Raw genomic sequence first — 27,137 nt, 5'->3', positions numbered from 1 at the left:
CTGATGAGCTATCTCTTTGGCTATTGCCTTTTAAAAAGAGATAGCTCTAGTCTTCTGTGCTGTCCCTGTAATAAGATTTATAAAAAGATGTTTCCAGTAAGTTTGATTGGAGTGTGGTTGAGTTGTATTCAGTGCACAGATGTTAACACATCTGGCCAAATTATGGGAAGGCTGTCAGGAAGCACTGAACTCTCATCCTGGACTTTCCACTTGTCCACGTTGTTTTGGGCCTTTCTCAGTTCAACAGTGACTCAGTTTCTTTATCTATAAACTATGCATAACCTGACCTTCCTTCCTTTTAGGACTATTCAAGAATAGACCGAGAATTGGCATACAAAGTTCTTATAATTGTAAAAGTTCTACTTAAATCTAAATATTGTCATTATTATTGCTATTGTCACTATTTTTGTTATTACTTACCTTAATCTTGGAGTAATGGATATAGCACATGCATAATGTGAGAATGGAAAATAAAGGTGTTTGTCCTAATAATTTAAGACCCCCCCCCACACACACACACACATCCAGATTACCTCTGTTATTCACATTTCAATTTATTAAGATTTAATTCTTCTTGGTTGTATTGGAAGTGCCTTGAGACTGCTTATAGGATAAAACAGCACAAAATAAATAGGAGAGAAGCTATTTAAGTATGCAGAAGGCCTCTGAGACAGCTGATTGCTACATCCAGACCTGAATTAGCCCTAAGGCTTTTTGAGATCGAGGCAAAAAATAAAATCGACAAATTTGGTTTGCTTTCCTTTAGTGAAACTAGAAAGTACAATGTCATAAAATACAAAATCACCTATAGACACAAATGATTGCTGAGAGACTTCAGGGAAATTAGTCTCATCATTTCTTTAATTCTTTGTTTTACTGTTAATCATCCTAACCTCATAGTTTAATTCTTCATTTCTCTGTTAATCATCATAACATTTGCCAATCTGTACATGTATAAATGCTTTATGTTGCTGTCATCTTAGTGAAGCTTAAGAGTCCTGCCTGCTACCAAACATACTTAATATATTTTTTAAATAAATTAACTGCCTTTCAGGAGTGGGGAGCTTCTATTTAGAGGAGATTTGAATTGTTCATCTCTGTGGTAAACTTCAAGGTTCTGGCTTACCAAAAAGGAAAAAAGAACATTATACCTTTTCTCCCTCAATTTGCTCTTCCTCAAAAGTAATTTTGAGGCTGTGCCATCCCAGGATGCAGGAGAGTGATCTGCCGATGGCAGCTATCACCCCATGATCTTCAGAGTTGACTTGGCTGACGGGCTGGGCAGCTGTTGTCCTTCACCTCATCCTCACTCTGTGTTCATCCCCTCAAAGCCATGTCTCTGGTAGAAATGGCATGGACTCTCTGAAAGAAAAGCATTTAGACAGCAGTGCTTGCCTACTAGGGGTCCCCAAGCACATGGAGATTTTTGTGGGTGGCATATGACTTCAGTGTTGTCTTAAAGGACAGGGCCCCAGGCAGCATCCTGAATACCAGTTCACTACTCTTCCCCTTCATTTTGCCCAAGAAACTGATCACTCCATCTGAGTCCATCAGTAATGTCACATGTAGTTTATGTGACAAAGTGAAGTAAATATCTGAGAATTAAGTCTAGGGAAAGGACAGGCAGGGGTCAAGGTGGTTTATTTTGTGTGAAATACCCCAACAATTTGCAAGATTAATTACCAACATGCTACTCAATAAAACTGGCTATCTGAGTACCACTTGTGTTTCCATAGGTATAAAAAATGTAAACCTTTTTACTCACAACAATTATCCAAAAATAAAAATACAAAAATCATAAGAACACAAAGGACAGCTATTATTTCACAGTTGTTGTTTTTGTAGATTCCCTTCCAGATTTTTGTCCACATACGTCCTCAGTGCCAAGTGAATTTTAGTTATCTGTGGTTCTGTACCTCTGCTCTGTTGACTTTATACAGTGAAAGCCAGTGAACAGTTACATGTGATTTTATTAACAGACTTGAACTATGCCCAACCTGGGATTTTGTACAGTATTCTGTGAGAGTTGTTGTTGGGTTTATTTTTTTGTTTTGTTTTGTTTTGACACATGTAGTATCTATTCTGCAATTTAGTTTCTCTCTGCTTTAACTAACAATTTTATTTCTAGTTATAGTGAAGCCAAGGGACTTCTACCCTTCATGTTAATTATTTATCATGTTGTAACCAGGTGAAGGTGGTTATATCATGACCAATTGTAAATAATTTATCTCAATGGTAGTATAATTAGACATAAGGAATACTTATAATTAGATATATCAAATAATATCTAGTGAGAGAAGAGCATAGTGACTCCATCATTTTCTGAGCTAATAATTTTGTGAGTGTATTTCACATTGCATTTTAAAATCAACAACCTGAAACCATAAGAAACTAGAGAACTTGTTTGCTGTTTGCTGAAATAATTATCTGTTTTCCCACATATTTGCTCAGGTGAGCATTACATATGAGCAGCAAAAAAAAAAAAAAAAAAAAGGCAGATATTTTGACAGTTCTTTCTCTTATTCCTGGCTCTCCCCAGCTCACCCTCTTCTTATCCCCTTTGCTACCCATGGACAGACAGTCCAGCACTGTGCTTATGTTATGCTCGGTAACCCAGGCAAGTACTCTACCACTGAGCCACATCCCTGCCCCACCAGACTGCCTGGGTTGGAATCCCAGCTCTGCCACTGGCCAACTGAAGGGGGTCAGTCAGTTCCTCCATCTGTATAATGAGGATAGCAATTGTAGTTACTTCATGGAGTTGGCACAGGCTTTCAGGTAAAGCACTCAGGAGAGTGCCAGGCATGGAACAAGCACTTTCAAAGTGCTGGCTGTAGTTTATCATCATCCCAGGCCAAACTCCTTAGTGCCTTGGTAATGCTGCTTCACATAGTCAGCTGTTGTTTCTGGGATATCTATGGGTCCAGTCTTGATTTTTGTGGGTATTGGCAACCTGTTATGTAGAACCTGCCAAGGAAAACGACAATAATCTGAGCACTCCCTTGGGGCTTCACACTGTAAGCACTCTAAAGGATCCATAGACACAGAAGATCTAATCCTCCCCTCAAGCAGTTTATGGTCTAGTTGTAGAGAAGAGGCCAACACAGGGAAAGGTAAATAGTAATATTAAGAGCTAACTAACAGAGTAAAGCCACAGTCCATGATATGACACAAAAGCACACGTCCACTAGGCAGCATGGTTGGGAGCTTAGAAGAGTGTGGTCAGCCAGGTTTCACTGAGGAGGAACCAATAGGGGGCCAGGGGTGGAGACAGACTTGCCAGGGCAGCAGGATTGGGAGGGAGAGTGAGGAACATCAGAGGCAAAAGTCCAGAAATAGGGAGGTCTTGAGTGTATTCAGTGTATTTAAGGAACAGTATATAACCCAGTTTGACTGAAGCAAGGTCACCTTCTGTGGAAAGTGGAAGATAAAGGAAGAGAAGTATGCCATTGCCAAGTTTTTAAGGGTGCTATTAGGCCACAGTTTTTATTATAAATGTATCTTACTTGTTCTTTGGGAAGAATAAGGGAATAGCATACAATAATATCCAGGAAAGCATGTTTTAGAAAACAGGCCTGTAAGGGTTTCGTTCTGTTAGCTGTTCCTGAGCCCTTGAAACAGAATGTATTCCCTGCTGAGCACAAGAGGGAGTTGGGACAGGCCTGCCAGGGCAGGGTTAGGTCAAGGGACAGGAGGGCAAAGGAAAGGCCAGAGATTAAACTAAAGCAATAGATGGCAGGATTAAGATTCAACCTTCAGAGTAAGTAAAAATGTGAAGTGTTTGGAGAAGCATCATCATCATCAGTAAAGGTTTTCTTTAGAGAAATGGTCCGAGCCGTCATTCAATTTCAGAACCTACATTCATCATAAGATACAGTGGCTGTTCAAATGATTAGAGAAGATTTATCTCAAGATAAACACATACACACATTTTAATCCATATCATCTTAGACATTTTTATTATACAATTTTAACTGTGTTTTAAAATGATAATACAATTCAGCATTGGTATTAATGAATTGGCTTCTCATTACATTTAAAACCCTTTTTTCTTGTTAGATTACAGTAGCATTCTTTGTCAAGGATTTAGTCATCAATCAATACACTTATTATGATGTCCTATACAAAGCTTCCTTTGCTATACAGTAAAGAGACTATTTGGAATCTTTCCACAAACATTCTCATAAAATAACTAGAGAAAGACTTTCAAAGATAGAAACATAATTGATAGTATATAATTGATACTTTAATATTTTTTCCTGTAAGAAAATTGTGAAAGCAACTTCTGGGGCTTTTTATGTGTTAGTTTTTAAAAGAAACAAACATGAATGTTCCTTTTAGGCCCAAATTGTCTTTTAGAGTATTCTAATATTCTTATTTCAGTTGTAAAGTCACTAGTCCTGAATCAATTTTATTTTTCAGTATTATTATACTCATGCTTAGTATTTTTATTTTAACGCTTTATAACACCCAGAACCAATATTATAGCTATCCTGTAAGATAAAAATTAGATTTGGGGAAGGACAGCTGTTACTGCATCCTTAGGACACCAAAGTTTCAGTTCACTTATAAATAGATGATAAACTGGAGTTATAAATCAGTGGTAGAGCACTTAAATGGCATGCACAAGGCCTTGGGTTCAATCCCCAGCACCAGCGGGGGGGGGGGGGGGGGGGGGAAGAGCTGTTATATACAGGTGATTAGCAAAAATAAAATCTTGTTTAGCTAAATCTTCTAGTCCTGCAATACACACAGGATGGGTATGTGTTAAATCCCAATTTGCATCAATTTGTATACTTCAGGTTGTTGTTGGGGTTTTTTTCTGATATTTTTTATTTGTTTGTTTTGGTCTTAATCGTGTCTCAGTAACTGCTGTCCTTCCTCAGCTTACAGAAAACACTGGGCTTGAGGCCCAATGGATGATAGGGCCCTGACATAGTGCCTGGCTCAGGAAAGGTCCCTTCGTGCTTGCCTGGGAATGACGGTTGCTGAATGTGTACACTTGGATTGGATCTGAGTACGGCAAAGCTCAGGCGAAAGCAGACATCTAGACTTACCAAATATGACACAAGGTCAGCTTTAATCAGAGATCATTTGCACAAATAATTCTACAGGGAGGTCAGGCATTATTGAACAAGTAGGGAGTTCAGGAGATCCAAATTTCTGTGATTTATTGCTGCCAGGTGCATGAGTTTGGGGCTGTACTAGCTAACTTTTACAAGTGAGGTTGCCTATTCTTTTCTAAATATCAAATTCCCTTCCTCATTTACTGCTTTGGAGCCTGTTATTCCTGTCTACTCCTCCCACTACACACACACACACACACACACACACACACACACACATGCAAGCAGGCACGCACACTTAAATTTTATCATTTCCTTCATCTCCTTCTCTCCCCAATCTTAATCTATGTATATCCTCTCTTTAACCCTCAGTATAACTAAATTGACAGTTATCCTCTTTTACACCTTGTACAGATACTTAACTGCCCACGTTCACCCAGGGATATTTCTTCCTCACTCTTATGCTTCTGAACATTCTCAAAAGAAAATTCCCAAGACAAATAAAATAAGGACACAGTGAATCCTTTTACAGGTAGAATTCTATGCTCCTTGAGCCTCAGAAAGAAAAGGTGGACATATAACCACTTTAACAGTCCCCCAAATTTCCAATTTTTAGTTGTGTTGCAAAATACAATCATCGGGGCAGGCATATGAGCATTCACAATAAATCTCAGAGTTATGAATAAATCTTGGTTGTCAAAAGCAAATGTGTAGCCGCTCCAAAGCGTCTGCCATTAGAATTCAGCAAGGCAGCTGTCAGCTGTTTTCTTGTAATTAAACAGCCAATGAGCAGCTAATTAAGACATATGTGTATACAGAAGTGGAAGTGGGTATGTTAATGAACTGTAGGAATCAATTCATTAAGTGAAAATTGTCAAAAGACCAAACATCAGATCAGCATTTCAGCCTGTGCATCTCTGAGAAGGCGCCCCAAGCAGGAGGGGACACCCTCAGAGCAAGACCCCCCAGCTCTTCCTAGCCACACCCACAGTTCAGGCTCCAGCCAGCCCACACCTTTTGGGCAAGCTATTAATAACCCCAATAGGAAATGTAATGTGGATTTCAAACTTCATATAAAGTAGATGTGGCAAATGAATGTTTCACTACTTATACAGAAACTGGGTGTTTAGTACCCTATCAAATGCCTTCTCTCTCACCTGCCCCATTATGTAGGACATCAACTACAGAACTGAAAAGTGGCTTCTTTACTTGTTTGTGTTGTTATTTGTTCACCTGGGTTGTTTTTAGTCTGCACTTCTGGAAGATGCATTAAAAAGCCTGTGGTGTTTGGATGCACCTAGGATTCATGGATCAAATCCTGGCTTCTCCCCTTACCTATTTGACTTTGAACACATAGCTTAACCTCTCTGCACTTTAATTTTCTTATTTGTAAAACAGACATAAAAATGCTTAGTTTGCAATTGTTAATTTGTTGTGAACTATAAGTACGGTTTGCACAGTTTCTAGCATAGAAAGGGGCCAAGAATCTGATTGTCACCACTGCTTTGATCACAGCCATTATTTTTCCCTCTGGTCTTTCATCCAAAATGTATTTGTTGACTTCTCTAAGTACTGGGTTAGCTACTCCAATAAACAAGGCAGTTGGTGAGAAAGATGAATAATTTAGCAAGGTATGGGCTATGAGGGGGATAAATTCAGGTCTCTAGAGATATACATGGGTGGAGTTCTTCAACCAGATTTAGGAAGGGCCAAGTCAAAGAAGGTCCAAAAGAATGTGAATACCTCAGTGAATTCTGAAGGAAAGGGGTTTCCAGCAAGAGGCAGGGACAGGGTTCCTTTGGAAAACTTGGAACACAGTAGTATCTCAACATAGCATGAGGCTGAGAAGAGGATCAAGCATGGCAGAGAGGTGCCTGGACAGGTGGTCATCACCTGCTCGTCAGTAGGCACCATTGAATGTTTATAAGCAGGGAAGTGACTTAAGCAGTTCTGTATTTTAGGAGATCTTTAGTGACTGTGTGAAATGGATAGAAAGGATGAGAAATGAAGCAGGGCTACCAGCAGTATAATAGCCAATTCAGGAGACATACATGTGGCAACTTCAGGAAATTGCAGTAAAGATGGAAAAAAGTTGATGGATCAGAGAAATACGAAGGTGATGAGAAGCTGCCTGAATTGTCAACTGTTTGGGTTGTGGATGGGCAGGAGGCAGAGATGCAATGAAACTATATTTCTACCTTGAGTGAAAGGGGAGCTGAGGTAGATGATACCTATCAGTGAGCAAGAAAACACTGGAGGAGACCAGGCTAGGAAATGGGCAGTGGGTTTAGATATGTTCTGTTCTGGAAAGAAGAGAAAACCGTTTGGCTTAAGTTCTTGGAACTTGTGTGGGTGGAGGAAAAGGTGATGGGGTCCTAGAAAGCCAAACCACAATTTTGGGTAGATACCTATAGGAAGTAGGGAGGACTCTTTCAAAAATCTAATGGTAAACTGGTGACCCTGTAGGAAGTGGTCTCAGCCCGGTCACATGCTGATTAGTTTTTAACAACTTGCACCCTGTAAACAAAGTGTGTATGTATGTACCTAACTTGTGTATATTCCATTAAAGTAGTTTCACATAATTTACAAATAATAACAAAACATATAATATTCTTTATTGTAAATTTCGTGCAGACACTTGATTCTCACTGAATACTCTTAATGGGTTTTGCTGAACTGTTCCCTCTCTTCCTGTAGTTGCAGCTGACAAAAGTCTATAGTTCCAACTTGAATCTTGGTTGATGTTTCATTTCCCTTAATGAACAATAAGAAAGTGAAATGACATTTTGAACTTCACTCATTCATCAGTGATAATATAAACAATTTTGCTGAATCAGATCATAGTTCTCAAATACCAGAAGAGCATTTCCTCCATTTTTCTGCTATTCACAATGAAATGGCTACACACAAGGCATACTTTCAAGTTCCATCTGCATCACTGTCATTTTCTGCATCACTTTTTAAATTCAGACAACAAGCAAAGCAGTAAATCAAGCCTTGATTGGCAGCATTTGCCAATTTCTGTGGTGTAAATACTCACCGTATGGCCATTTCAAGCTACCCAACGTTCCCTCTCCCTGAACACAGAGTGGAGAAGAGATGTACAGTAGCACACTCTTATACTGTATTTCCACCTTTCAGCTATAACTATTAAAAATAATTTCAAGAGCACATGCTGGCAAAATAATAAAATAATTAGTTGATTTTCAATAATGGTTAGGTTTAGCAACTGGATTTAGCAACAAACTTCCTGGGATTTTAGCAATCAATTTTTACACTCTGATATGAACCTTCTTCTGAACACCAGGGCCTCAGTCCTGATCCTGGGGAACTCCAATCTAGTGGGGATAGTAAACAAATTCATAGTGAACAGCCATATTTAAAAGTATTGGGGATAGACTTCTCCAGAAAGTGGTAGGCAGACATCAGAAATAAAACTCAAAGGCATGTTGAGGGCAAAGCAAAGTAATGGAGGAAATGCTGGAGAGAAGTCTTTGAGAATGGAAATTGAGGCAGAAGTTTGATATGTGGGAACTCTGTGTGTCCAAAGGTGAGACTGTGTGACATCAGCTCTTTAGTCCAACACCTAAGAGAAAATACTTAAGTGGCAGGGCACTGGACTTAAAGTCAGGTTTTTCAGTCAACTTTCTCCCAGTACTAACACTGGGAGTACCAGCCTTCGGACCTTTAACTCTAAAGGCCTGTATATTATGTTATTTGCGATGACTGCATGCTGCCACTAGGTGGTGGTAATGTGCCACACTCCCACTAAGAACTACCTGAAGTTCATCAGGATGACTCCTTGCTCAAGCCCACCATGTTTGTAAATGCACATCTTCATGTATTTTGGCATCCATTAAAAAAAAAAAAATTATGAAAGCCAATGAAGTAATTCATAATTCATTAACTCATTCTTTAGAAACAATAAAATTGCAAAACTATATACTTAATGTCTTTCCCAGCTTCTCACAGTTCCAGCACCTTCTTTTCGGTACACAGTGCCTCCATTCCTCCCCAGACTCCATGCACTGACTTGTGCTACCCCTGTTCTCTGTATGATGACCTCAGACTGCCCAGCCCTAGAACTCATGTTCCAGGTCTACTTCGACCTCTTCTACTATTGCTCCTCAGACAAGATCCTACTTGTACTCTTAGGAGCATATTGCTTCTTTTAGGTAGGAAAGCTCCTATTATACTTCCTCCTCTTCTAATCATTTTCTCTCTTATGTCTTCTTTAGCTTTTAATATTTATCAGGTTAGCTTCCCAAACACTTAAACCTCTGAGAAACCCCCAAGGACTGCTGAAAAGAAGTTTTAAGTAGAAGAAAGCCAAACCCTTATTCTTTCTGAAATGCAAAGTTCAGTGTTCTTCTGAGTCACAGAGGCTTACCCACTCTCTCACTTCTCGGGTCTCACTTTATAACCCTGCTTGACCCCTCCTATCTGGTATTCTCTAGTTCTCCTTGTGGGTGTGACTCTGTTGACTTAGTACAGAAGATAGCTCTCTGGTTCTTAGCTGTGCCACTCCCAGAACTTCTTAGCAAGACTTTGCCTAGTGGGCTCAATTGAGGACCAAATGATGACATCAAGAGCAAGGTATATCCCCTTGCTTGCTTTCCCCAAACCTCCATACTGACATATCTCAGTAGTGTGGTCCTCTTCTGAGTGGACAGCTCAGAAGCCATGTTAGTTCCAGCCACAGGGCCACTCCTCCAGGCATTCATGGAGTGCCTTATGGATGCACTTCAAGTTTAAGGCATAACAACTCAGACAGCATTCGTGATAATGACTCTGTGCCCTGGATGTAAGTTTCTTGTCATTTTTTTTTTATAAATGAACCAATGTGATCGAGATAGAGTTGTGGTGTATCAAAGGGGGCAAATATTTCTGGTCAGAAATGAGGGGAAATAATAGAATAATAAGACTGATTTTTTTTCCTGTGACTCCTAACCCATATCTGTTGCAGCTGTAGATGAGGATGTGACATGTCTGAGCAGTATTTCTTTAAGGTATATTTCTTAAAGAATAATTACTAGCTGCACAGATGCAGTGGTGAACCTAGCAGCCTAGGTTAGCTAAAGGGCCTCATCTGTAGGAAAACACCAAATCAGAGTGGATAGCCTTGCTATTTGATTATGCCTACCTTGGTGTTTTTTTATCTTTACACTAATTAAATGATTGCCTTCTATGAAAACAATGAAGGAGGAATTCCTTTGACACACAGGGGAAACATTAAAAAAGGACAATAGTATGAGTTTTAGAAGAACCTATGAAAATTTATACCCTGGCTTTACCTTATGCTAGAGGGGATATTATGAGCAAGTCTCTGCACCCTCATAAGGCTTTCTTCAGCCCTGAAATAACAGAAATAAAAGTATCTGCCTTGTCCTTGTCAAAATTAAATGTCATGATCCACATAAAGCACAGAGTGCCTAGCACATCTTAAAAGCTATTTAACGGTACCTAGGTCTTGTTCAAAACAGATGTCAAAAGATACATAGACATGGAAATGACGATCATGAGGAATGAAGTCTGTTATACTCACAAACCCCTGGGATCAGGATTCACGGCAGGCCATGCAGGGGCCACACAGGGAAGCACCACAGTCAATCAGGAGGTAAAGGGAAAGACAGGAGCTCCTAGGCCACAGCCTGTATTGTGATTTCCATGGGAAGGAAGTGCACCGCAAGGGGAGCAGGCCCATGACTGTCTAGTTTATTCTACTTAATAGTTATGGGGTGCAGGGCCTAGGGTTGTTTCTGGTGGTCTTCTTGCTGGCCCTGGGGTGGTAAGGGCTGGGGAATATTGGCTGGGAGTCTGAAACCTAATCAAGGAGGTTGTCTGGTATTCAGGCTCTGACCTGGTTGGTGTGCATACAAAAGATACACTGCAGGCAAGTTGCTTGCTTTCTGTAGGGATTAGCTGGCCCTGGGAAGGGTAGTACCTCAGCAAGGCCCCAAGATGTCAAAGCATCTAACGTGCAGAATTAAAAGATGTGATTAATACAAGCACTCATTAAGATTGATCTATCTATCTATCATCATGCCCTCTAATTCCTTTGTGGTAGAGAAGAATGATGACTATATAGGCTTCTGTGCTAATATTCAGGAACCTTATTTACCATAGTGTGGTGTCAAATTAATATGTGGAAACTAAAAGCCAGCATCCTTTTTATTAATGACCCTGAAGAGCTGTGTGTAATCTGGATTTCAGACTTTTGAAAGAAGTAAAACAGCTAGAGAGGATCCCAAGAAGAAACACTAAAGGTAGAAAAGACCCTATAAAGGAAGATTGACAGATGTGGTGTTTGGGGCTACCGGAGACACTTCCCCAAGAGAGTTTGACGGCCCTCAACATTGGTTCCATTTAAAGGAAACCAGAGTATGCAGACTTTATCCATATTCAAGAATTATTTAAAACCAACCACAATGGGCTCAATATGAAGGCAGCAAAATTCAACCCCAACTAAAGGAAAAACAAATAACCTCCTGAGCCAAGGCACCTGCCGTGGTAACAAACACACAGGGTAGGAGTGGGAGCCGAGTCTCAGGAAAGAGATAAACACCTTTCAGCTTTGACAGAGATTATGTGTCTCAGACTGAAATGAACACCTAGACCGGTGACCTCTTGGTGTCTTTTTCTAAGGATTATCTGCCCCTGTTACCACTTATATTTTCTTGACTTCTCTCCATTAAGCCCAAAGAAAGCTTTACTTCTCACTTTCTTTTCACAGGGTACAATACACACACTCACACACACCACAGCTTTATATATCGTGAGAACAGATTGCTTTACAGAAGAGATCAGACTTGATATAGGGTAGATTTCAAGTACAGTGCAGATCTGGGTCCCCAGGATTGCCTATGTTTAGGTTAGCAGCTTAGCAGGGTGCAAGAAGGAGAGCTGAGGATCTGCCTCCTACCATCTTCCCAGGTTGATTTGCAAAAGTAAACAAGAGAGAACCGAGGTCACATGCATCGTACACATTGACTTGGTCCTCAGAGACCCCAGTCATAACAGAAGGAAGCAGATGAACTCGATTGTTCTTCCCAAGTAGTTCACCTATCTTTCCATTTGTACAGTGTAAAAATATCAGAAAGCACAGATGAAAAGAAACTTAAAATCACCTGTGGCCCCACCAAACACAGCTAATGATTTTTTTTTTTTCATTTTAGGGCATAATTTTCCTAAAGTTTCTTCTAAATATATAGGTTCCTTTTCTTTTTAGTCAAAAAATTTGATGATACTGGGTTTATTTCTTTTAAAATTCAGAAGTATATTTTATCATCTTTTTATAACAATTGTATTTCTGAAATTCCATTAACATGCTAAATTCCATTAACATGCTAAATTCCATTGTATGTGTATATAATATGATTGTCACTAGTGTTGACATTTAGGATCTTTCTAAATTTTTTCATATTGTAAATAGTGCAGCAAAAAATGTTCTTATAGGTGAATCTTTATGCCATTCTTAATATTCCCTTAAGGTATATTTCTTAAAGGGTAATTACTAGCTGCATAGGTGCAGTGGTGAACACCTGTAATCCCAGCTACTCAGGAGGCTGCTACAGGAGAATCACAAATTTATGGCTGGCCTGGGCAACTTAGCAAGACCTTGTCTCAAAATAAAAACTAAAAAGGGTTGGGGTATAATTCAGTGGTAGAGTATCCCTGATTTCAATCCCCAGTACTGTTTAAATAAAAAAGAAAGAAAGAAAAAAAATGTAATTAATGGCTCAGTGGGCAGACATGTTTCTAACAATTTTGATGTAACTGCCAAGTTGGCCTCTAGAAAATTCCTTCAGTGGAAGAATACCCTTACCCCCACTACTTTTCAAGTTCTTCCGGACTTCACTCTCCCCTCTTCACCAGCGTCCCCTTTGCTGGGATCACATATCTTTACCATTAAAGCTTTGAAGATGCTTTTGTACCCTTCATGGCTCTGCTTCATAGAAATTACTCTATTTATCCTATTTTTCTTTTGAGGACATGTCTAGCTAGCAAAACTTCTGAAAGAAAAGTCAACAATTAAAAGATAACCAAAGCCCCTTCCTTGTATATTTGAAATTGAGGAATATACTTCTAAATAGCATTTTGGCTAAAGAAATTTATGGAAAATCTAGAACATGTTCAAGTGGATAATAATGAAAATGCTGCATAGTAAAACTTGTGGATTGCTGCTGAAACATAACCAAAAAGAACATTTGCAGCTATAAGAATAAAAACCAAAATCAATGAGCTAAGAATCCTGCTCAGAAAGTTAATAAACAAACAAAAATTAAATTCCTGAGGCTAGTAGCTCCTTGTACACCTTCATGCACCTTCTCATTTTCAAAACAGTACTGGACACATAAGAGGAAATTGAGAGACCTCAGACTGAATTTGTTAAATCTTAAAAGGCCATGACTCTGAACACTGGTATTAAAAACTGTCAAGGACTGAGAAAGAGTACAAATCTGGCTGATCTGCCAAAATAATCCATCCAAGTGTCATCTAACTGCTTGCACCATGCCGCAGTCTGGCTGGGCACAATTCAGGAGCCACTTGTCAAAAGAAACTAACTTTATTTTTAGAACCACTCATGCCAAACAAAACAGCTCCTCAGGAAAAACCCTCAGAGCCCAACTGCCACCACTGGCTTCCCACCAGCCTCTCCCGCACCAACAATCCTCCTCCTCTTGAGGCAGATTGGCTGGGTCGTGTGGGCGGAGCCAAAAAAGTCCCCCAATGAGCAGCTCCGTGGCCTGAAAGGGCAGGGAAACAGCCCAATGAGCATCACCGCAGAGGAGCCAATCAGCTAGATGTTGCTGGGGCCGCTGTGAGCCAATCATCAGCTGGTAGTCTGAAAGGGCGGGGAAACAGCTCAATGAGCATCTCCAATGAGCATCACCCCAGAGGAGTCAATCAGCTAGATGTTGCTGGGGCCGCTGTGAGCCAATCATCAGCTGGCAGTCTGAAAGTTTGCTGGGGCCCCTTCGGCTGTGGCTCTCAACAGCACCAGGACCCAGGGAGTGAGAGATGTCTAAGAGGCCACCATGGTGCATCAGGATCACAGTGCTCTAGGTCATGGTGTGGCTGCATTTTCCTTAAATCTGGGCATCCAGTTTGTGTTTATTTTGCTAAAAATATTCTGGAGCTTGGCTTGGTGGTACCTGTAATCCGGGAAACTAGAGAGATTAATGCAGATTTGGGGCCAGCCTCAGCGATTTTGTGAGACCCTGTTTCAAAATAAAAACTAAAAAGGTCTGGGAATTTAGTTCAGTGGTAAAGCACCCCTGGGTTCAATCCCTGATACTAAAAAGAAAAAAAAATTAAAATATATTTTGAAGATAAAGGTTAAAGACAAACTCCTTTGTATCAGTCCATCGAACACATTGCTTCTGATGGTCAGAAACCAAGAGCAGGAGTCTTATCTTGTGCCTTTTACATAGACGACTGTCGGTTGAAGTTTAAAAAAGTTTTGCATGTGTAAGGGATGGACTATTAGGCTCTGGGGATCAATTTTACCCAAGGAAAAAGAAGTGACTTTAATTTCATTAATGGTCTCCTGGATGATTCTGCTACAAGTTTAATTCTCCATTAAATATTAATGCTGCTCAGTGCTTAGTATACTGCCTTGAGTATCATACCACTCAAACTGACACTAACCTGTTTTATATTTTATAACTGAATCACAGGGCTTTTTCAGGAGAAGTCAGCAAAGCAATGCCACCTACTCCTGTCCTCGTCAGAAGAACTGTTTGATTGATCGAACCAGTAGAAACCGCTGCCAACACTGTCGATTGCAGAAATGCCTTGCCGTAGGGATGTCTCGAGACGGTGAGCTCCCACAGCTTGAGTGGTACAATAGCATGGGGTTGTGAATCATGGACCCAGATCTACCAGGAGATGCCCCCTCCCCACCCTCGCCCACCCCAGGCTCCCCTGGCAGCACTGTGGAATCCACAGCAGTTTTTTCTCCCCATAATTTACCAGAGTCAGCGGCCTGGCCCATGGGGAGTAGGGCAATATAGAGAATTGTCCCATAAGGTTTTCTAACATCAGAAGTTACAGGTAGATGAATTTATTGAAGGCAAGTGTCATCTAAAGGACTTTAATGAATATAATTCCTCTGGACATTTTCCCCCGTAGGAAACACATGCTAGAACTAATTGTTACCTGCCTTACCCTAGTAAGTGTGCTGGCAGTTGGGATGAAGGAGGTTTTATGCTAACTGGATCTTTTGAATCACATGCCCAGGTCAAATATTTGTACATGCAGAATGTTTGAAAATAGTGCAAAGTGTGGCTAAAGGACAAATGCTCTTTTCATTAAAAGAAGATATTTTAAGGAAAAGAGACCATCTACCATTCAATTATAGAACATTTTGAGATCTTCCTGGAAAACTATCTTAAGTGCACTGAATAATCAACACCAGATTTCAAGGCAGTTATTCTTATACATGGAAACTGGGCAGAAAGTACAGCAGGTCCATTTTAGGGACTTTCTGAACATGCTGGCTGTCTTGAGAGATCCCATCGAAGGAAGCTGTCTCCTCCAGTGGAATGGTAGCCCGTGGGCCACATGTCTTCTCCATAGTCACATGCTCTTAGGGTCATGGACCCACCCAGGCATGACCCACCTACAAGGCCCCTCGTATTCCCCTACAAAAGTAAAGTTGTTATCATCAGAAAATACAAGTCACAGAACTTATGCCATTTTCTCAGAAATTCCTGAGACACGCAACTCTGCAGGATTCCTCTTCCAATGGCACTAAACTGACAAAGATAGGTACATCTCTTAGGAACCTGCAAGTTAAAATTACAACATATGTGTGCATTTTTTCAAGAGCTGTTCCTTGTATTTCACTTATTGGAAGATAACTGTTGTTAACATTAAGGCAAAAGTTAAAGCATAATTGCAGAGTATGTTTCACCTATGGGCATGAATCCTGTTGGAGGTCCTAAAGTATCCTTTTGCAAAAAATTAAGTAGTTTCAGTATGCCTTTTGGAAAATTTACATATGAAGAAATAGCATGGACGGAATTAGGGGATTATAAAACTACGGGCCTGAAATTCAGAGCCCACACCAAAATCTCTTTACCATCTAACTGGCCTCATCTAAGTTTGTTATCCGAGTTGTGGAAACTGAAAACTGACCACTATTCTAGTTCACTTTTTTCCTCTGTGCAGAAAGACAGTACATCCTCCTTGATAGAAGAGTCAAGCACCTGGCCAGTTTGGTGGCCATGGTTCCAACTTCATTTCCCTCTCTCCCACTTCCTGCCCCAAACTCGTGTGACTTTACTCCTCCAACCAGGAGTAAATTAACCAACAATCAGGAGAACTAAGTCCTCCAGCAGAGGCTTTATTCATTTATAGAATCCAGCTGAAAAACAAATTAGTGGGGAAATTCAGACCAGGAAATCATATGGGGTTTTTTTTCTTCTTCTTCTTCTTTTTCTTCTTCTTTCAATTATCTGGGTGTTTCAGAAGAAATCATTTGAGATTCTGAATAAACTGAAAAATTGCTCAGTCACCACTTCACTTAAATTATGGAGACACATCCCAAGGAGAAGCATCGCAAACACAAATCCACCCAGGGATCTTATATAGTATTTGCCCTTTCAAAATCTTGATATCTCCATTCTACTCAAGGCTAAAAGAAATCCACAGAAAGTGTCACTTAAAGAATGGTCCAAGGATTTCATAGCGGCTGCCAGGACCCACAAGTATAGGAGGGGGCTTCTTAGGTCAGGCCTTTCCATAAAGCTTCAAAGCCAACCAAGAAGAACCTCATTCAAGTGTACAAAACTGAGAACTGAATGAAAGTTGAGGTCTGCCTTCACCTTGGTGTGCTCTGTGAGTCTTTGCATTGCTGCTCCTTGGTCTGAATGCTGGGGAGAAGGAAGAGGCCTAGGCTAGTTTTATAGGTGGTAAGCGAACCAGTGCCTTAGGTGACATCTCAGTGGTGCCCAGTGAGCCCAAGGATATGTGATGGCAGAAAAACAAGGAGGATTATCCAAGCATTCCCCTACCATCCTGAGTCTGTTTCTGAAACATCAGTTTCTCTGGGGTGTGCATTTTCCAGGGAAAGATGGAGCCAGCCTGTGTGGGGTGGGACTGTTTCTACCTCCGGATGATGTCCTTATTTTGTGATCATGTGGCTATTGATTGAGATTGAGACTTCAAAGGAAATCGTAAAGACAGCAGGAGAGGATAATGAAGAAAAGCACATTTACATGGTACCGTTTGGCTTTTTTCTTCCAGCTGTAAAATTTGGTCGAATGTCGAAAAAGCAGAGAGACAGCTTATATGCAGAAGTACAGAAACACCGGATGCAGCAGCAGCAGCGCGACCACCAGCAGCAGCCTGGAGAGGCTGAGCCGCTGACACCCACCTACAACATCTCGGCCAACGGGCTGACGGAGCTTCACGAGGACCTCAGTACCTACATCGACGGGCACACCCCAGAGGGCAGCAAGGCCGACTCTGCCGTCAGCAGCTTCTACCTGGACATACAGCCCTCCCCAGACCAGTCAGGGCTTGATATCAATGGAATCAAACCAGAACCCATATGTGACTACACACCAGCATCTGGCTTCTTTCCCTACTGTTCGTTCACCAATGGAGAGACTTCCCCAACGGTGTCCATGGCAGAACTAGGTAATGGCTGGCATGCTTCTGCTGGGATGCTCTGCTTACGCCCTGGGTAGTAAAGGGGGATGTTTGACTTTCCTCTGATGAGTTATGTTGTTAAAATGATGCAGTTCACTGTTACCATCTAGGCTACTTCAGATTCCAGCCTACTCCCTTGCTTTTGACTGTCCATCATTTCCCATAAATGCTTAGCCTCTCAGCATCAGAAATGAGATAAAATTAAGGAAAATTCTGCAGAAAACATTAAGCATAGGGAATGGTCACATTAACTTCAACATTTTTTTTTACTTTAGTCATATTCCAGATATTGCTTTGTACCTAAGGTCACCAAAAAATGGCAGTTTACAAACTGAACCTGGCCCACAGACATGTTTTTTAGCCAGCACAGAATTTTAAAGTGTTTGGTTACTAAAATTAAACTTGCTTTTTTTTGTTTTTTTGTTTTTGTTTTTGATGGACACATAATAATTTGCATTATGGAGAAAAATGTGGTGCTTTGATACATTGTGTAATAGTTAAATAAGAGTATTTACCATATCTATTCCCTCATACATTTATAATTTCTTTGTAGTGAAAAATTTTTAAATTCTCTCTTCTAGTTTTTTTTTTTTAAATATTCATTACCACACGGTTAACCACAGTTACCCTATTGTGCCATAAAACACTAGAACTTATTTCTCCTATATAACTGTAAGTTTGTACTTGGTCAGTCTCCCCTACCCCATCCCAATAAACTTGGACAGTTATGAAAACTTTAGGTTTTCAGCTATTTGTATAAGGGGAGGAAAACTAATTACGCTGGACCGGGCTTTGTGAATGTCAGCATCCAACTGGTACCAATCAGGGGGTGACACCTCCTGATAGGCCCATCCCCACTTCTTCCATTTGTATCATTTGTCCTGTCCCCTATACACATTTATGTATACTATAAATATTAAAAATAAATTAGCTTCTTCACCTGAGGATGGATATTGTTGACCAAATTTATATTTTATATAAGGCTCACCATACCCCACCCCCTCAATCCCATTTCCTTATTGCTGGCACATGACTGCTTCTTGGGAGATGTGACCTAGAAATGTTGATAACACAGACAATGGAAAACTTTCCATTTCAAGGAAGTTATATTAACATCCTCTGCTATATTTAATCGATTTTTAAATACAGCACTATTATTAGAAAAACTTTGACAAGAACCTTTGCAGTTTTAGAATTTGATCTTCTCCTCCTAGTGATTCCTCACACAAGGTTATAATCCTTTGGGACATTTCAATTAGTTGCTGTGGAGATGACTAAGTTAATACGAGGAGAGAATGAAGACCTCAGATGGAAAAGAACCAGCAGGTTCTGACTTGAGCACAGAAATCCTCAGTTCACAGAAATAATGGCTGTGTTCTTTAGAGGGTTGCTCCACCTCTGTACCCCATAAAACATCTTTTAAGTGAAATTTATATTTCCAGTAAAATCTTTCTCCAAATAGAACAAATTGAATGTTCTTTACGGTTTTTACAACAAGCATCTCTTTATGGGTCTAAATTTAAATCCTCAAGAGCAGGGACATGTTAAGCCTGGTCTTTAACCACTGAACAGCATTAAAGGTGTATCACAGCTCTTTTGATTAACAGAGAAACCTCTGAACTAGAAGCCAAGCTGAGCAGAGGTAGGTTTGATTTTTTTTTTTTCTTGAACTAGAACAAAAACCTTCCATTTTTGTCATGAAATCTTGGTTGCCTGAGCCTTAAGCAGAACTGTAATGAAAGTAAAATTTTCAGAAATGAATAGGGATTTGATTGAAAGCTGACATGATCCCATGAAAAATGACCTGACTCACTTTAGGTTTGCTTCCACCTTACCATAAATACTAGTGACTCTATCCTGTTTGCTTGTCAAATCTTCAATCCTGAAATAAATCTATAGAGCTTAGCCAAAGTGATGCCCTTGAACATGGCATTTTGGCTAAAAGTGCACTAATACCTGACTGGGGTCAGAAATGGCTGAGCTGATTGTCCCAAGTCACTGAACAAACCAACCTCCTCTTCTATAGCGGTTGCCTCCTGGGGCGTCTGGGGAGCTCTGTGCCCTTGTACTTGATATTCTTTTAAAATCGCGATTTTTTTCTCCCATGTGTTATATCATATTCTAGGATAAATTAACTCATAACTAAGAGTAGACCAAAACTCAAAACTAAACTAGAATTTGTCTGAAAAGGCCAAAATTGGGTTCTAATTTTCTTTCCCATTTACAGATGCAGAGTAGTTCATGAAACTAAAAGTAGCATGAAAATGACCTAGGACTAACTGTGCCACTGTAAAGCCACATAAAAATCATTTGATATTTCCTTTGTGGCTTAAGTCCTATTGTCCTTTTTAACTGAGACTCTTGATTTCACAATAAGCAAATGTTGCCATCATTTTTTTCAACAAATGAAACCAATTGCACAACACGAAAATTGTAAATTGACATATCCTAAGTCCAGTTCTATCTTTCAATGAGTACTTACTGCCTGTTACTTTCATTAAAACAGAAATCATATTTCACTAGGAAATTTTACCCTTGATGTGCAGTTGATACCTGAATTATATATTCCATTGGTTTATTTCTTTAAAGCACTAATTGTGTCCTGTTGACTATAATTGTTAACTAATGTACAGAAAAGATGAGTGACGTATTGGACATAGAATGAGACAAGTCAGCTTGTATGGGCTGTGGTCATAGCCTTGCTATAAGTTGTACCAACCACTGTAAGTTATGTGACCTGCAAGCTGCAGTTTACCTACCTATAGAATATAAAGGTTGAACACAGACTCTGAAGACAGGTTGTCTATGTTAAATACATAGCTCTGCCATTTTCCATCTGTGACACCTTGAAAGATGTCACTTGACTTCACTGAGGCTCAATTTTCTCATCTAATAAATGGAGATGGTACTAGTACCTTTTTCCTGGGATTATAAGGATTAAGTGAGAAAAATATATATATTCAGGACAGAAGTAAATTATATGGATCTGGCACATGGCAAATGCTATGTAAGAGTTATTTATTATCATCTCATTAATGTCATTATCTATAACATGAGCAGAGTTTGGACCAGGTGGTATCTGTAGTTTCTTCTCACTATGAAAGTCTGAGTTAGTTGGAAGCCAGGATTTTCCATCTGCAGTGTCTAGACAGTGGCAGTACTGATGAAACAGTCATGACTGAGGAGGGGAACGGACTTGCCCTTGTCACAAAGTGAGATAGATATCTGCTGAGCTCAGACCAGAAAACAGCCCTCCTACCTCCTATTTCTGAGGTATTTCACTATTCCACGTGGTTTCTCTGAGAAGCCACACTAACTTCCTAACTTTTATTCAGCCTGAACATATTCTCCTTTGCTGAAATGGAGATTTAAAAATAGCAAAGTGTCTAAAATCTTCGACTTGCCAAATCTATTATAAATTGAAATCAAAGACAGCAGTTAGCAGTTGGTGAGAATGCAGCTGCTGCCCTCTACTGGTATGTCATCTACATTGCCCTATTCACTGGCTGTTAAAAAATCCTGACTCAGGTGGAAGTAAGTGGCAGCTTTGGGGTGCCAGTGTTGGGGATCAAACCCAGGGCCTTGTGCATGCCAGGAAAGCACAGTACCATAGACTTTTATCCCCAGTCCTGGCAACATATTTGAAGATGAAATGAAAACACAAGGTGCTGACTGACTATATTAACTGGAAAAGAGATACAACCTGCAAGAGAGTACTGTGAACTGCTTCCCATGGGTCACCTGCAGGAGCCCCCAGCTTCCCTGTGAACACTTTTTACTTTAGTGTTTCCATATTTGCAAAACAGGAAAATTGTAAACTTACATTCTAGAAACTACCTCATATAATGAGAGCTCTCTCTATAGAACACAGCTCACTACCTTATTTCTGCATTCATTTTTTGGTTTCCAATTTCCATTATTTTTGTCTGTACTCTCTTCCTCACTAGCATCATTGATTCTAAGATATGCAATTTGCTGGCTTCTCCCTCTTTCCCTCAAATTCTGTCTCTTTCTTTCCTTTAAATGTTTTCTTGTGTTTCTGTTTTATTTTGGTATGCTATTTATTCATGCTGTTTTAGTGTCTGTGTGTTGCCAAATAGGGCCATTAAGATTTATTATGTTTCTGTGTCTCCAAGGAGATTCTAGTTTCAAACTCCATTTAGGTGAACCTGCTCTATTTTCATACAAGCAAGTCTCGTTCTGTTTGAGGGAGGAAATAACAAATTTACAGACACTCCTAGTAGCATTACCAAGTTTGCATTCAGCACCATTCTTTTAGATGGCTTGTCTGTTATATATCTAAAACCCTGGAAGGAGAGTAAATTTTGGGTATGGTTTCATAGTCACAGAGTCTTGTCAATTCTTCTTTTGAAACATTTTTAATTGCCCTCCTTTTTCAACCTGCTTCAGGCTCTTAATCACTCATACCTAGACTCCAGTAGCCTTCTAATTGGTCCTCCTGCCCCACCTCTTGTTTAGTCCATCAAGCATAAAACTGCTTATCCTCTGTCTCCAGGTACGATTTTAAATATGTCAGCTCCCTCTGGAGAATCCTACTAGTTCCCTTTGTTTCATTAGGAACAGATTCAGTCCTCACATTCTAGATTCTCCAGGTGTTGGGCCCTTACCTACCTATATTTCTGTCTTGACACAATTACTTTATCACATCTGCCTGTTCCTATAAATGCCATATTCAGTTCCTTCATCCACCACCCTTCCTATGCAGAGCTGGTATACCTTCTCACACCCCGATCTCTCCCTGAAAACACTACCCATCCTTTAGTCTTCAATGCCAAGAAGCATCTTCCAGTTCAGCATTGATCTCTCCCTTTCCTAATGGTGTCTGTTAACTTTTCCTTTATCTTCTGATGAAATTCACCTTCACACTTTATTATCTAATGCCTTGAATTATCCTTTCAGTATGTTTCATGAATGACCACAGATTATAAATTGCTAGGGAAAACTTCTTTGGCATCCATTTCCTCAAGATTTCAAACTCCTTACTCTCAAGCATAATAACTATGCAGCACATGCTAAGCAATCCTCCCTGTTCTAAGTGTTCACCTTACTTAGTTCTCACAGTGGACCTGTGAAATAGATATTGTTCCCCTCGTTTGAGGAAACCAAAGCCCAGAGAGGTAAAATAACATACTCAAGATGGCAGAGCAAATAAGTAGCAGAGCTGAGATATAGACCAGACAATCTAAGTGTACAGTCTATCTCTTAACTGCTATTTTCAGGAAAAAGCAAAAGAAATGCATAATTGTCATCATAAAAGAATATAATTTCCTGGTTTTTAAAGAGTAATTTTTCCTATAATATTCCTATAAAAAAATTTCAAGAAGAAGCCATGTCAATCATCCCCCATACCTATCTAGGTCAATATCTATTCATTACCAGATATTGATGTTAAGCACAGAACAAGGTTAAAGTCAGCAGGGCCTCTGAAATCATGGTCTCATCTTGAAATATTGACTTTGTAAAGTCCCTGTCTTACATCCTCGGGTTCCCAAATACAGAATAATTCCAAACCATTTGTTTAAATATGTAAAGATAATCAGAACTCAATAGCTGGCATTATACTTATTCCTTTTTAAAGCAAATTATAGGTGGAAAAATTATTATGCTAAGAAAGAAGAATGTGGCTTTTCATGTTTGTGATCTCCTGTTCTCTCCTTAGAACACCTTGCACAGAATATATCTAAATCACATCTGGAAACCTGCCAATACTTGAGAGAAGAGCTCCAGCAGATAACGTGGCAGACCTTTCTGCAGGAAGAGATTGAGAACTATCAAAACAAGGTAGAATCTGAAGGCTCTTTCTTAGGGTTGTGGAAATGGTGTTTGGGTAGGCTATTTATTCAGAATGGTCTCGTCAGATAGCAGATTTCTGATTAAAAATTATTCTTCCAGAGATGATCATGTCCTTGAGGCTTTGTCATCCTACTGAGATGCCAGCATGTAAAATTTCAGCAAAAACAAACAAATTCTATTGTGTTTTATAAGTACACACACATCTCCTTCTCTTAGTCACCTGGGGACTAGATCAAGCAGCTTCCAGATTCCTAAATGAATCGGAATTTGTCCTAATATACAGTAGAAGATTTTATAAAGTTCAGAATTTGTTGCAAAAAAAAAAAAATCTCAGCCTCATGTTTCCAGTGGTTATTAAGAAGGACTTTAGACAACACGTACAAACATGAGGTTGGAAACTGTGATCATAACTCTGGTCTGAACCTTGCTAGGTAAGTCTGACAGTGCTGCTACTTGCTTTTTTCTATACAACACTCTGATCAATAAGCCACTAAAATGAGAGTGAAAGCTAGATGGGATTAAAATAATTTTACCTTTGGTAGAAGACAATGCTTGGGTTTTCCTGATAATCATAGAAAAGACCAAGGGGATTCTCTCTGTTAATCCTCCCTTTCATGTAACATATGGAGAAACTAACACCCCTCCAGCCAGCCAGCGTATGGCTGGAGAGGGAAACATCAGGCCCAGACCATGATTCCTGGCTCCGAATCTAAGGTTTCTTACACCCTATCACTAGTCTTAACAGAGATTGGGGAAAAGTAAGCAAAGACACAGATTCAGGTCTCCCTGTAACTGCACTGGAGAGTGAGTATATAAAAGGAAACTGAGAGGACAGGTTGGGGAGTAGCAGTGAGTTGCTTTGTTAGCTATTGAGGTTGCAGGTAACCCCAATAGCCAAAGCTGCAGAGCAGAAGCTAGCAATAAGTAAGAAACAGCAAGACATATGAAACGGGATTTCAGAGTCAGAGATGCTTAGATTTGGGTCCAGCTTGCACATCTACTTTGAAAACTCTGTGAGCTTTCATGTCATGTCTGGACAAAAGAAAAAAATTCTTATGAAAATGCTGAGACATGGATGTCATAAAACATCTAGCTTATAGTGGGTATACAACAAATTTTCTTTACTCCCCTCTCCCTCCTTTCCCCCCAAAAAGTGTTATTAAATTTCCCAAGGAAAAACAATTGCCTAAAAGAAGATCCTACTTTGCTATTCTGTGACCCAAGGCTAAAGCAGTAGCATGTGTTACTTCCCTGACTTCTTTTGAGCTTTTCTGCTCCAAACATTCATAACATCTTGTCCTTATCCCATTGCCACCAAAAAGGTAAGAGGAATCAGAGGAGGCAGGAGGGACATGGAAGCAATCCTTACAACCCGAATTACTGGGCAACTGTTTATTGTTCCATCCTCTAGCCTTTCTGACTCCATTTCCACAGAAGGATTTTATAAAATAGGAACAAATCCCTTGTGCCAAGGATACTGGGTAACCTGTATGTTAATGTTTTCCTCTTGAACAGCAGCGGGAGGTGATGTGGCAATTGTGTGCCATCAAAATCACAGAAGCTATACAGTATGTGGTGGAGTTTGCCAAACGCATTGATGGATTTATGGAGCTGTGTCAAAACGATCAAATTGTGCTTCTAAAAGCAGGTATGCGCTTTGCAAGTGAATTTTGATGTCTCTCCCTAACCTGCTTTCACCCGCTTGTTAAAGAAATGCTTGGTAAGGAAGGTGTCGAGAGCACTTTTTCTCCAGTGGTAATAGCTCAGGTTTTTCTTAGCAGAAACTGAGTTCTTTTTAAAGGTTTTTGAGCTGTGTTCAGGAAACATTCCTTCCATTTTGTTTTTCCTCTGGGTAAGAAGATGAAATTGAAGAAAGCCTGCATTCCCACATTTTCCGTCACCTGCATTTTGTGTACCTACTAGGTCCCAAGGCTATGTTTTTAGGAAGGGGCTTGTGGAACTCAGAGAATCTCCCTGGTTTTGCTGGTTTGTTTTGATACATATGAATAAGTGCTTTCCTAGCAACTATGAGACTCTGTATCGCAAGGTAGAAGTGTGCCAAGGAAGACATTTGTAAATTAGTCCTCATTTCAGTTAAACAGCTCAGCTTCTGCAGAAAGTCTTTGCGTAGGAATAAGCTCTGCTGTCTCAGACAGCAAGCTGATGTATCTGAGCCAAAGAGCTACACTGCACACAACACCCGCTGTGCTGTCTCTGTCTCAGAAAGCATCTCTACATTAGCACCTTAGAAACAGACTCCTCTAGATCAGATGACCTGAACCCTTCCTGCCTCTGCTTAGGTTCTCTAGAAGTGGTGTTCATCAGGATGTGCCGTGCCTTTGACTCTCAGAACAACACCGTGTACTTTGATGGGAAGTATGCCAGCCCCGATGTCTTCAAATCCTTAGGTAAGAAAATCTCAGGGTGCCCTGTGTCTAAATTAGGACTAAAGGATATGTGGGTTAGGTGGAAGCTCTGGTGGGAAAAAAAAAAAAAAATGGAAACGGATTGCCTGGAAACCAAAATTGGAGGGTGTTTGTCACTATAGAAAAGTTACACACTTTCAAATGCTTTTTGTCTCTAGTATATATAAAGATCTAGAGTTTATCTAGTTGATAATCGAAATGACTCATAGTATATGTCTGTCCTTCTAGTTCCCCTTCCAGGTTGTAAGGAACCACATTTGCAGGGGATGTAGCATTCAAATTACTTAGACAATATGATTCAATACATAAAATCACGCAGAGAATACAAACGTATGTCCTCCCAAACCTCAGACCAACAACCATCAATGGAAGGAAATGCAAATATCAAAGAAATAAAATTAATGAAACTGTGCCGTATGCTTTACAAATAAGTTATTTTGGATTTCTATGATTTAAATGTAATTTAGTCATTAAGAAAAATTAAAAGGTGTCTAACATATATTGTTAAATGATTTTTTAAAAGCTGTATAACAAAAGGTGTTTTTAGTTAAGTGTAATACAGCCCGTTGCCATTTAAACATATACACAAAATAAGCAAATATGAAAGCATAGACACCAAACGTAACCAGTCTTATGGACTATAATTTAAAGAGACTCTCATATTGTGTTTTCAGCTTAGTTAAATAGTTGTAATAGTTTTACCACTAGAATGTGTCATTGGTTAACATTTTTAAGGGTGTTCTCTATAATACAGAGTTGAAAACATAAATGATTCAATTTAACATTTTAGTTAGATTATAGCCATTAGATCTCACTTAAAATATGGATTCTGAAGTCAGGTAGCCTAACTTGGAATCTCAGGCTATCCTTCCTACCTGTGTGACCCTCAGGTACATTACTTATCTCTGCAAGTTTCAGTTTCCTCACCTCTGAAATGGGGATCTAGGGCTGTTTTGAGCTATGAAGAAATCCAAAGAAATCTCTTAGAGCAGTGCATGACATATTAATCACACAAAATTCAGCCAAAGTTGACTCTCATTATTTTGAATGATAATATTGATGGTGGGATTAATAAAGGTGGTAGTTGATGATGATGGTGTTGGTAGTAATGGTGATGGTGGTGGTGATGGTAGTGACTGCGACGATGATGGTAGTATAGCAGTGTGGGTGG

At 39.8% G+C, this 27,137-nt stretch overlaps 1 protein-coding gene across 2 annotated transcripts in view; it reads left to right on the top strand.

Moving 5' to 3' along the window:
* The window catches only part of Rora (RAR related orphan receptor A), a 174,588-nt gene that overhangs the window by 134,622 nt on the left and 12,829 nt on the right, over window positions 1-27,137 (top strand). For both annotated transcript variants that reach the window (XM_076850878.2, XM_076850877.2), the window contains exons 3-7: window positions 14,747-14,888; window positions 17,319-17,714; window positions 23,407-23,528; window positions 25,056-25,188; window positions 25,841-25,948. In XM_076850878.2, the coding sequence (XP_076706993.1) occupies window positions 14,876-14,888; window positions 17,319-17,714; window positions 23,407-23,528; window positions 25,056-25,188; window positions 25,841-25,948 (772 nt within the window). In that variant the 5' untranslated portion in view covers window positions 14,747-14,875. The remainder of the gene's footprint in view (window positions 1-14,746; window positions 14,889-17,318; window positions 17,715-23,406; window positions 23,529-25,055; window positions 25,189-25,840; window positions 25,949-27,137) is intronic.

Source organism: Callospermophilus lateralis, chromosome 3 (genome assembly GCF_048772815.1).
Source record: "Callospermophilus lateralis isolate mCalLat2 chromosome 3, mCalLat2.hap1, whole genome shotgun sequence".
Lineage (NCBI taxonomy): Eukaryota > Metazoa > Chordata > Mammalia > Rodentia > Sciuridae > Callospermophilus > Callospermophilus lateralis.
Note: the sequence above shows the minus strand (reverse complement) of the source record. Positions and strands in the feature narration are given on the sequence as shown.